Source organism: Nomascus leucogenys, chromosome 10 (genome assembly GCF_006542625.1).
Source record: "Nomascus leucogenys isolate Asia chromosome 10, Asia_NLE_v1, whole genome shotgun sequence".
NCBI classification, from domain to species: Eukaryota; Metazoa; Chordata; class Mammalia; order Primates; family Hylobatidae; genus Nomascus; species Nomascus leucogenys.
In genome coordinates this window covers 37,152,322-37,164,804 of record NC_044390.1, presented here as the reverse complement: position 1 = coordinate 37,164,804, position 12,483 = coordinate 37,152,322, and the positions used below count along the sequence as shown (strand labels likewise).

Genomic DNA, 12,483 nt, shown 5'->3' with positions numbered 1-12,483 from the left:
CCACAACTGGAACTGCACTGGGTCAGACCTGAAGCCAGCACAGCGCTGGGTCTCACCCAAGGCCTGCTGTAACCACTCCCCGGCTACAGCCTATACTTGCTCAAGGCCCTGGGGCTCTACAATCAGCAGGTAGCAAAGCCAGCTAGGCCTGTGTCCTTCCCTTCAGGGTGGCAAGCTCCCCAGGCCCTGGGCATGTCCAGAGGTGCTGTCTAGGAACCAGGAGCTAGAGTAGAAACCTTACACGTCTACCTGGTATTCTCTTGCACTGCGGCTGAGATGGCTCTTAAATCATAAGATGTAGTCCTTCCCACTCTTCCCTCCTCTTTCTAAAGGCAGAGAAGCCTCACCTCATGACCACCACCACTACAGACCCAAGGGAATACTGCCAGGCTACCAATGATGTTCCTTTCTGGCCCGAGGTTTCTCTGGTTAGCTTGTGGTAAATGCTGCTTGGCCTGGGACTTATCCTTCAGGGAAGTGGGCTCCCCACTGGCCCAGGGCAGGTCAAGAAATGCAGTCCAAGAGCCAAGTCTTGGAATGGGGGACCCAAAAGTTCTGCTTGGTGCTCTAACCCCCTGTAGCTGAGCTGATACCTAAGGTGTGAGACAAAATCCCCTTTGTTTTCCCTCCACTTTTCTCAAGTGGAAGGAGTCTTGCCCCATAGCCACTATATCTGGGAATGTGCTGAGTCTCACTTGAGGCCAACAAGTCTCAGAGGCTCACCTAAGGCCTTTGATATAGTACCTGGATATCTCTGCTTGTTATTCAGAGCCCAAGGGCTCTTCATTTAGCAGAAGGTAAATCCTGCCAGGGCTGGGTTCTTCCTTTCAAGGCTGCAGATTCTCTTCTGGCCTGGGGTGTATCCAGAAATGCCATCTTGGAGCTAGGGCCTAGAAAGGGAGCCTCATGATTCAAACTGGTGCCCTATTCTGCTGTGGCTGAGCTGGTATCCAAGATGAAAGCAAAAGTCCTCCCCACTCTTCCCTCTCCTCTCCTCAGGTGAAGGGAAAAGGTGACTTTTGGTGCCATGAGCTAGCTGTGCAGCCTAGTGTTAGGGGAGAGGTGAAGCTAACATTCCCTTAGCTACCCCGGCTGGTGTCTCAGTAGCTTGTGTGCCTCCCACCCAGCCACTGTCTCTGGACCCAATTTGGCACTAGAACTTGTCTAGGAGTTACAGTCCTTGTGGCCTAGACTGCCTTTCAAGCTTATTTAGAGCCCCAGAGCACTTTAGCCCATTAGCAAGGATTGCTTTGCAAAAGCTCAAGTTTAGACCACTGGGATCTGTGATTTCCCTCTGGCTAGAGCTGCTTTGAATGCTCCCTCTGTGGGTGGGTGTCAGCTGAATTCGGTCCAGTTTTGTTTTCTGTTATAATAGGGCAGCACTGTGTTCAATGCCTCACAAATGCTGTGATCTTCCTCTCTCCAGTGCACTGAAAGGCTCTCTGCACCATGCCACCCCTGCTTGGGGATTGGGCAGGAGTGGCATTGGTGATTCAAGACTACTTTTCCTACCATTTCAGTGCCTCTTTCAGTGATATAAAGTTAAAACCAGGTATTGTGAGTACTCACCTAAGTTTTGGTGTTTATGAAAGTGATTTTTTATATAGATAGTTGTTAAATTGGTGTCCTTGCAGAGGGGACAATCTATGGAGGTTTCTATTCCACCATCTTGATCTCCTTGATTAATTCTGTTGTTGACACTCTTTGCTGCATTTTTTAATTTCATTCACCATATTTTTCAGCTCCAGAATTTGTTTGATTTTTTTTCTTGTAGTTTCAATCTCTCTCACATTTATAATTTTGGTCATTTATTGCTTTCCTAATTTCATTGAATTATTTTTCTATATTTTCTTGAAGTTCACTCAACTTCCTTTCATCAGTCATTTTGAATTCTTTGCAATGCAGTTTGCACATTTTAATTTCTTTGGGGTCAGCTACAGGAAGGTTATTGTGTTCTTTCGGTAGTGTTATGTTTTCTTGGTTTTTTATGTTTTTTCTCTCATAGTGATGTCTACACATTTGGTCAAGTGGACACTTCTTTCAGACTTTACGTGATAGTTTTGCTGCAGGTAGACTGTCTCCAATGGTAGGGGGATGGTCTGAGGGCATTTGCTGGGTGGGGTACAGTAATTCTGGCACAAGTGAAGGGGCAGCTGTGTAGTCTCTGTGCAGCTTTGTCACTAAGGTTGGTGTTGACAAAAATTGCAGGGATCCTCAGCAGCCAATGGTCTGGATGTCTGCAGTGGGGTCCTCAGTGGCAATGGCTGCTAAGAACCTCCTGGTCTTTTTCTCCCACTGGGGATGTTGTGGCTGAGGCATCCCTCTTGGTTCTGGGTCTGGCTTGTGTACCCTTTCATAGTGGTCATGCTACCAATGACTGATAAGTGGACTATCCATGGAGCTGAGGCCTGAAGCACAGGCACATATGGAAAAATAACAGCTCCAGGATCCACAGAAGTAAAGGCATTGGTTTGGAGCACAGGCATCTCACTGCTGTGGTGGTAATACTATGTAAGGTTCATAGCTTGTAAAGCAGCTGGGAGGCTGAGAATGGGAGGACAGGTGTGTGCAGAGTTAAAGTGGCTCTGGTGTAGAGCTTAGCTCTCTGCAGTGGCTGAGCCAGCACCAAGAGCATGGGCATAGGCAGTAAGAACTTGGCTCCAGGGCCCAAAGTGAAAATTAATTCACTATGGTGATGCCTCCAGTATCTGATATATGGGCAGGCACAGAGCAGTCACAGAGCTTGGGTCTAGAGGGAAGGCAATCTCAGGGGAGCCACAGCTTGCGGGTCAGGGCCCACAGAAAGTTGAAAGATGCGGCTGCTCCTTTCCCAAAGCAGCTCCATGGCAACTGCTTCTTGATAGGTGAAGGGGAGGGTGTAAATCCATGTCTCCTTCTCCAGAGCTAACCAGGGGAAATGGCTGTTTGTTGCCTCAGTGGCAAGAGATACTGGTGTCCTGTGCAGAGCAGGCTGCTGTGACCATGGTGGCTTCCACAGAGTGGCTGATACAGACAGCCTCTGCCTTTTTCTTTGTTATTGGCTGTCCTCTAGAGTCACATGGAGGCCAGTATCACCAGCCATGCTTCCTATGTGGATGGATATGCTCCATATTTTTTGCTCCACCACATTGCTGCAGATTCTTTGATGAGCACTTGAGGTCTATATTTTGGTTTGTAGATAGCTGTCTATATTTGTTTTTTTGTGTGGAGGGATGAAGGCTGGTATCTCCCACTCGGCTTTCTTGGTGGTGTCACCCGAGTTTACTTTCTTACAAGCCTAAATCTGGTTGTGGAATGATAGTGGCAGTTATTGAATTTAATTAAACTGAATCTGCGGAAGTTCCCTAATGGTTACCTCTTTGTAGGAAGACTGCCTGGGCTATAGGCATTTTCTGATTTTTTCCCCTAAATGAATCCTGTCAGTAAGGTTTTTTTTAATCCTAAAATGAATCATCCGAGAGTGTCCACTCCCCTGCTCTCACTTGAATACACAAATGGACACTTGTTTGTTGAGTATCTTTCCTACAGATTATGCGGTACACGAAATGCATGAGGAATTGTTCCTGTCCTAAAAACTGATCATCCCTTTGATAGACAGAATATACACGTGAAACAGTTAGAGAATAGCTTAAGACAGCATGAAATAAAATGCATTACACACCATGCATCTCATTTAAAATGCTGCCAGTAGAGAACGCTCAGCTTTTTCTCACATATGCAGACTGATTAGTAATCCTTTGCAACTTACAGGATGCCCAAAAATCCCACCAACCCTGCCACAGAGCCTGAAGCCTCCCCCTGGAAACTTGATCATTTCAGAATCAAGTCATTGACATTTCAGGAATATTTATTGAAAATATCAACATCCCTAGGATAAGTCACTCAAAGATCTGTATCCAGTCTGGGTCCTTAGGTGAAATTAGCCTATCAAATTTCTTCCAGCTGGGTCAGCCAGGAGGGTAGAGTCACAGAACAAGTGAAACACGTGATGGGAGGAACAAGGAGGGTGCATTCTGGGCTCAAGGCTTTTGGACAGAGAAAGGCGAGCCTAAGTGAACCATCACATTGAGGGGTCCAGGGTAGACAAAGAGCTTTGAGGTCCAGAATAGGTAGGAATATGAGAAGGGAGAATCACAAGAGGAAGGGAGTGGGCACAGGATATGAACTTCCTACTTTGCAAATTTATGCAAGACTCTTTCTTACCTAGGTTTGACCTTCCTCCGAGGTTCTCTGTGGCCAGGCCTATGAAGCCCAGCTTGAGACTCATGATCATTTTTCCTCTTACAATTACGCTGATCACTTTCCTACTGCTGTGGTTGCTGCAACGTCTGGCCAGGATGCTTTCTCTCATCACTTCAGGGGCACGTCCAGGAAGCTGTAGGCTTCAGGAGTGAGGGAAAGGTGAGGAGAGTTGTGTGGAGGCCACAGTCCAGCAGAATCAATGAGCTGGCTCTGCCTCTGCCACTGCCCCTGCAGACCCTCTCTGCTACAGCTCCTGTCTGCGCTAAGGACTTCTCTGCTACACCAGAGAAATCCATCTCCTCTTCCTCACATGTATTCCCAAGATTTGTTACACAGATGGAACTCTCCAGCAGGTGTCAGAATCCTCCAGTTCCTGGCTACTGTCTCATTCTCTCAGGGGAGGTGCCCCTGTTGAGAGTGTAGTGTCTGCCTGGGTTTGAGCCCTGGCTCTGCCATTTACTACCTCAGTGATCTGAGGCCTCAGTTTCCTCATCTGTAAAAAGAGAATAGTACTGATGTCCCACTTATAGAGCTACATATAAAGAGTTCAGCATCTTTATTATAGTAAGTACATACATAGTCAATCCAAAATCAATGTTCACTACTATTATTACCACTGTGACTACTCCAATTAATTATCCAATTAACAAGTGCTAATTAAGAAGGTGCTTTGTTCCCACCATTGGGCTAGGAATAAAACACTCCACCAAAATGAACAACGATAATGATAAAATAATGGTTTTCATTATGAGTGTTAATTTTGTGCTAGGCACTGTGCTAAAGACTTTTAGTAATTTGTATTGTCTTCTTTACTCTTCCAAACCAAAACTCTGGGGGTGACAGGTAGGGAGAGAGGAGGGGGTGGGAGATAAACTTAGAATCTCCCTTTCACAGACAGCCTTTGCAGAAAGTCCAACTTACTCCCAGGAATGGCCAAGTCTTTCTCAGAGCTGGGAAGCAATCTCCCTCACCCAGTCGCACACCCCTGGGCCCTGCCTACAACAGTCCAGGGAAGCACCTTTAGCCCTCCTTTACTTCTTTTTGAATCTTCTACCAGCATGCTTTCCTGTCTTCCCTTCCACTCCCATCTAAACAATGTAGAAATGGCCTCTCATTTCACTTCTGAGAAGTCATTTCCTGTCATCTCTTTAAAGTCTACCGCTTTCCCACTGACTGTCTCTAATAAGCAGAAAGCAAATGTCTAGCCCTCCTTGTCAGCATAATTAGGAAACTGCTTCCTCTGGACGTCCGTGCCTGAAGTCCCTATGTTGCTAAGAGCAAGACTCTTCATGTTTTGCCATTTGGGACGTAACTGTTTTGGTGAGCAGTGTGCAAATCAGTTTTTAACCCCAACATTCTGGTCTAGTCTTTGAGACAGGAAAAAGATGAAAATAAATATGTTTCCACATTTTAGGGTAGAAAACCCAGCCTGTGGTTTCCCTGGCACTGCTTGTTGTACCATTGAGACCTTCAAGCCATGCAGCCCCATAAGTATACTGTTCCTTATTTGCTAACCTGGTGTTCAAAATAAAAAGACTGGTTTCCTTAGTAGCATTTGATTTTGATTTTACTGAAACTTGTGTGGTTAAAAACGTTCTTATACTATTAGTATGTGACCTTTAAGATATTTGTCAGGAAAAAAAAATCTCATAAGAGTAGAACTTTGTTTCCCAACTGAGTCTCCTTTCACTTCAGAAATGGAGTCCCTTAAAATGATCCCTTCCCAACTATACCCTGAAATCTTCAAACCCCTATTTTCTCCTCTTCCCACTTCAAGAGGAATTTTGGGTCACATGTCCCATTACTCCAAATGGTAGATACTGGCCAGCAACAATTCTTCTAAGTTTCATACCTTGCCTGGCTTTTTTTGTGTCATCCAACCTGAGCTCATGGGCCATAGGCATGAAATAGCAGCAGCTATAGTAGCAGTAGCCATAAAACATATCAATAAAAGATGAAAAATGACATTTAAAGAAAGAACAAACCAAAATAAAGTGAGCAGTTCATTCCTGTCTGACATGCACATCAGTTAAGAATCTAATAACTTGATGCCTTTGGAAAGATGCAAAGTCTCAGATGTTGGGACCACTGTTTGGAAGTCATATGGACATTTGTTGGGGGGTGCTTGTTCAGTAATTCATGGTGTGTCCTTCTTGGTTGCTGTGTCCTCTGAGTATGTGTTTTCTGATTTACCTCTGGTAACCTTGAGTCAGGAATTAAAGTAGAGAAAGAACTCAGGGAAACAATAATTGATTTTCAACTACATTATGACAAACTGTCTTCACTGATGTTATTCCTTCAATTGGCTGGTGTTATATTGTCCTGGTGTCTTCTAGACATGGTCACACTTGCAGACTAATACAGCTATGAGGTCTGGCCCCTTCAGTTACATCCAATTCAACCCAGTATATTACCCTAGGGAAACTGACAGTGGGGATTTCCTAACTCCTGAGCCAGAGTTTCCAACATGTCATTTTCCAGTTACTCAGCATTTTCTACTCTAGTGATAGTCCCTAAACTTACTGATTAAAAACAAAAATAGCTAAGCCCCAATTACCCAGAATTCCTGGTGCCCCTAACCCACCCAAAATCAGTTACTCATATTGATGATTCTTGTTACCCCAGTGTTTTCAGTGCCTTGTACATAGTACCCTCAATGAGAGAAAAATATTAACTTGAAAATATTTGAAATGATCTTGTCAAACTCCTTGGAAGATTAATCATATGCCATTGATTAGAAACCAGAGAAGAGCAAGGCTGCAAAGTTATGGCTTCATGCATGCACAGGTGTGGAAGGTTCCATAAAATTCAATTAGTCCAATGGTCATAGGGCTGAGTGGGTGACAGCCATCTCCCCCAACCCCCAAGTAATTTTGGAAATGTACTGTGACCAACTTCGATTGTCACAATAATTTCAGAGGTTCTACTGGAATATTGTGGGTGGAGAAGCCAATGAGGTTAGAACTCCTGCAATGCATGAGACAGTTTTGTGCAATGAAGAATTGCCCCGTGTCTCATGCAACTTACACACATGATTTATCTTAATTTATACAATGAACCTATAGGTAGTGTAGTTATCCCCATGTGGCAAATTATAATGGAGGTTAATGGGGAGGCTTCATCTTCCCTACCTGCTTGAAAATCTCTATCCCTAGAATTAATCATTTTGGTTCAACGCGTGCAGACAACATTCCTCCCACAATTTTTCTAGATTGTTCCCATCTCCATGGGGCACATGCAGGGGCCTCTAGAGACCCCACTACAACATCTAAGATAATTCTCCACCTAAAGTAGTGAAAAATCATGTTGGACACCAGAAAGCTCTTAGCAAGGCTCAATAATCAATTGCTGATGTTATTTTCACATGGAAAGAAATATTCTTGGTAAATCAGAATAAATTCCTTGAAACTCCATGTAAAATTCATAATCGCGTTAAGGTAGTTTTGAGCCACTGTCTGTGTATGCCGTTCTGGGGGATACACAGAGTATGCCTTTGTGAGGCTGCAGCGACATTCTTTCCACTTCGTACTTCTTTTTAAATCACAAGGTAAGATCTTATGAGATGCAAAGATTAATTTGTTTTCCTCCACCAACTTAAACTTTTCTCCCTTTCTTTACTACCTGTAGGATTTTAGCACTGAATAAATAATAGGCTTGAAGGTGAATTATTTTCATGAGCCCATATACATTAGGGCAAAAACTGAACTATATGGTTTAACCACGACATAATGTACATCAATGTGGTCTTTGAATGGCTTACAAAGGAAAAAATCATTTCCTGGGTTATTGGAAGCAGCACGGTGTCAAGGTAGTTAAACAGATTCTGTCTCTATGGTCAAGTACCAGTGCTGTAAAATCACATGAGGTTGAAAAAGAGGAATAAAGATGGAATTTGCTTACCCACACATACCCTAATGACTGAACATTGTAAGTAAACTGAATTGGGCAATTACTATGTTAGTGACTGGTGAAATACTCCCATTGAATTGATTGGTCCTGTTCTTGCTCCTCCCATGGGGTACATGCTTGGTTGTGTACCCCCAACTCAGAGACAAAAAAGTTTGTTTTCCCTTTAGTCAGCGTACTACACTTTCCCCTGTTTGAAACTTATTCTGCTGTGACTTCTTTGTTTATTTCATGTCATCTGCTCTTCAAAAATAAAGACAACTGTCACTTCACCAGTCTAAGATAAAGTAGAACCACCCACACAACTGTGAAACACTACAGTATATGTGTTTAGCATTTTTTTCAAAAAGTGTTTTGTGACACACAATATTGGCTCTTTTTCCCTGCACCTGCAGGCCTAAATTATAGAACATTAGTTTGCTGGGTCTCTATTAGCTCACCAATGGATGCCAATGATTCAATTTTTAAAAAGCTTTCCAGTGGCTTATGCAAAGCCCTCAGGAAACCTGAGTAGCAAATAGGATTAGCATATTTGTAAAGACCCAGAAGTAAAGCATTAACATGCTGAGGTGTCATAAGCCCCAGTGAATATGTTGATAATTAGTGCTTCTTAGAGAGCAGCTAGATCACCTTCCTCAATGCTAATGATGTGCAAATAATCCTTGGTGAATCTGAACATCTGCTAGTGGGCGTCCCCAAGCAGGATGCAATGACAGGAGACAGATTTGTCAACATTGCTGTTGGACTCCAGCCCATAAAACCTTCTATCAGGCGTAATCATATTCCTAGCCATAATTTTGCTATTGTTTGCAATCCTATTTTTTTTCTATCTATACTAATTAAAGTCTTGGTGCACCCAAAGTAGTTTGTATAAATTACATGAACTCGTAAAAATTTCAGTGTTCATTTGACATGAATTGTTAATACCACTTTTTTGTATGGTTAAAGAGAAAGTGCATTGGTTTTTTAATTGCCACTACGGCAATGAATAAGAGTATCAACTATATTTGTTAAAATGTAAACAGAAAAACAAAACAAAATCACATTCTAGTGTTTGGTGAGATAATAACAGATTTTTCCAGCCTGAAATAGAGTTTGTTTCCCAGAATCTTCTGGTGAAAATGGAAGCACATGTCCCTTAGAATAATGCTCTTTGTGTCAGTCTAGGTGACACATGGTTACTTTGCTCAAGTAGAACCTGGCTAACCTCCAGATAGCTACTCTATTGTGGGACATACGATTCTCTCTGTTCCAGCTTTGTGACCCCAGAGCTCCCCAACTTCTCCTCCCCCCATCACCTTACTTCCAATTTCCCCTAGTATTTTCTTCCAGAAGAGTTCTTGATTAATCTGAGGGTTAAGGTAGAACTTGCTCCTCTAGCTCAGGATGCTTTCTCTTAAATTGTTTGTCTATATCATATGTCTTTTTTATTTTTTAACATCCTAGGCTTTTGAAAGTGGAGACCTAGTTTTTCTCCATTTTCCATTGTTACATCAGTTCTCCTTGACAACTAGCACAGAATGGCCTATTTCAATGGGAGGGATGGTCCAAGATCAAACAAATACAGAGGAAAAACAATGAGTTAAAAATTCAAAACAACTCCACTACAAATTCTTAACATGAACCACAAAATCCTTCTGAAGGCAATATTTGAGAATAAGCAGTAACAAGATTTAAATTCATGAAATTAGATCTTAATTGATTATTTAAGCATCAGAGAAGTTTAAGAAACAGAAAAATCTACCACATTTCATTATCTCCTACAATTCGTGAATCTGGTACCCAGAATATTACAAGGCTCCTTCCAGAAACTGTTAGTGTCATAGCTCACATTTACACAGAACTTTGCCATTCAAAGTCACAAATATTATGTCATTTGACCCTGAGTTAGTCAAAGTCACATAGCTGGTGAGAGTGACAGTGTCAGATCTCCAAAAATACTTGGTATTTCTGAAAAGCAATTGCCCTCTAAAAACCATAACCTCAATCAAATAGAGTGTTTATCCAAACATGATCACTGATTCATTTGGACTTCTTACAAATCTTTTCACAATTTGTGTACCTTTTCTTATCGAAAGCATATCATCAGGCCCCTATATTTTATTTTCTCAGCTCTCTATGGTTGTAGTCTCAGCCTGCTCAAACCCCTTTACCCCAGGTCCTGAGCAAATACTGATGATATGGGCAGGGCCGATAGCAGTCATATCAGTTTACATCCGCAGCAGTTTAGCAGGGACCTGATGCAACAGAGAAGAGTCTGATGCTGTTTGGACCTCTCGAGCCCCAGGACTTCCTGCCCCTTCCTCTTCTCAAGCTGTTTCAGTGCATTTGATCAGGTATGCTGGTCAGTACCCAGATCCTCATCGCCCTTGTGTCAGTGCTTTCTCAAAAGGACGAGATGCTGCCATGGGGACCCCACTCACCAGTGGTGGCCTCGTCTTTTATAGATGGATTCCTCAAAATCACACTTGCCACCCCTGTCTCCAAAATTTGGATCACAGTCTAGATGCTCCCACCCTTTCTCCTCAAAACTGCCACACCACAGTCTCACCAACCGCCAGGGTGCTCTGCCCTTTCGTGACCAAATCCCTGAAGCTAGGTGAGTTTTGCAAGCCCTATGCACCTCAGTCCCACTCCCTGATGACCCTAAGATGTAAGACCTCACAGAATTTACACTGGAGCCTAAGTAATATTGCACCATGCTAAAGAAAACACAGTTTAACTAAACACAATCCAGGAATTCTGACTTACTGACTTCTTTTGCAACTTGCTTCCTCTCTCAGCTCTTCTAGAAATGGAAAATTTTTCAGACCAAGAAAAACTGAACAGAACTTGCCAGAATGACGAAGCTAATGACAACGATTCATTGATTTATTCAACAAAAATCACAATAATAATAATAGGCATTTACAGAGCATTGTCTCTCTTCCAAGCATTTTATATGCATTTTATTTAATCTTCACGACAATCTTATGAATGAGGCTTGGAGACTATAAGTAATATTCCTAAAGTTTCACAGCTAAGGAGATCTAAGTCTAACTGAATCCCAAACAAGTACAGCATGTGCTCGCTAGTTGCTCATGAGTATAATTTTACACTAGCCTATTACACATCCTTGGGGGTGGCCATAACCAAGATGTCAATGGTTCTCTGATGTAACTTTATATCGCCACGGGGAAAGATGGCAGGCTTTTTCCCATGGTGCATTTTGCCAGCCACCAGTGGAAGGTGACCTCTGAAGGTCACCTTAATTGGAAATGAACTAGACCTTGCATGTGGAGAGAGAATTCTACTGGAGAAGGTCCTACTGGTTGGGGCAGACAACTTCACACTGCTTGGCAAGCCACTCCTCAGAAAGGATCTTGTCTGAGTAGAAGCCATAGTCATTGAAAAGACAGAATCATGGCCAAGAGTCATTATGAGATTTAGGAGAAGAAAAATCTTCAAGAAGAAATAATTCGTTGTGACCCCTCAGACCGTCCTCCGGATAAACAGCATTGAGATTGCTCCGTGTTTGTTGTAATCATCGAGTTAATATTTGCAGAAGTATAAAAATAAACTCTTCCTTTCCAAGGAAAAAAAAAATCTTGGGTATGGCCACCCCCAAGAATGTGCAATAGGCTAGTGTAAAATTACACTAATGAGCAACTAGCGAGCACGTGCTGTACTTAACAGCTCTTGTTCAGGATTCAGTTAGACTTAGATCTCTTTAGCTGCAAAACTTTAGGAATGTTATTTATAGTTTCCAAGCCTCACTGATAAGATTGTTGTGAAGATTAAGTAGAACGCATATAAAATGCAGCTCAGTTGGTGATGGCACTTTCACCTTTGATCCTTCATCACCATCTGCCCAAAAGAAGCCCTGTCATGGAGCAGTCAGATTCTCATTTTAGGTAAACAGAAAAGGATGAGACACTTCTGGCCTTGTTTTTTCTCCCAGAGCATTCAGATGCTGATTACATTACAGACAAATCAAGATTTCTCAACCCTCTCCAATTCTTTCAATCAATTATCCATTTAGTGTAACTATGTGATAATGTCTAACACATAAAATTATCATGAAAAATGTGAAAGCTAATAAACTAAAAAAAAAAAATTCTTTTTAGTAGCAAGGATTTTGTATGGGGAAGGCTGGCTTTGTGGGAAATGATTTGATAAACTTATAATGGAAACTGAGCCTCAGGGAATGGATTCCATTCCAGTCAAATCTTCAAAGGAAGAGAGGGAGCTACTCTGGATAATAAGAGTGAAGAATCGAAAGTTCCTGGAAGGAAATCCTGGAAAGGAAAAGAAATTGGTACTGTGTAGAGGAAAGAGAAAAATCTCCCCTCTGCA

The 12,483-nt window shown here is 42.4% G+C and overlaps 1 protein-coding gene across 1 annotated transcript; it reads left to right on the top strand.

Annotated features, from left to right (window-relative positions):
• The first annotated feature begins 7,970 nt into the window (after positions 1-7,970).
• On the top strand, positions 7,971-11,671 carry MRPL21 (mitochondrial ribosomal protein L21). The gene is given in 4 exon segments (XM_030821760.1): positions 7,971-8,050; positions 10,485-10,747; positions 11,309-11,387; positions 11,389-11,671. Coding segments are annotated over 4 exon segments (705 nt in total).
• The last annotated feature ends 812 nt before the right edge of the window (positions 11,672-12,483 follow it).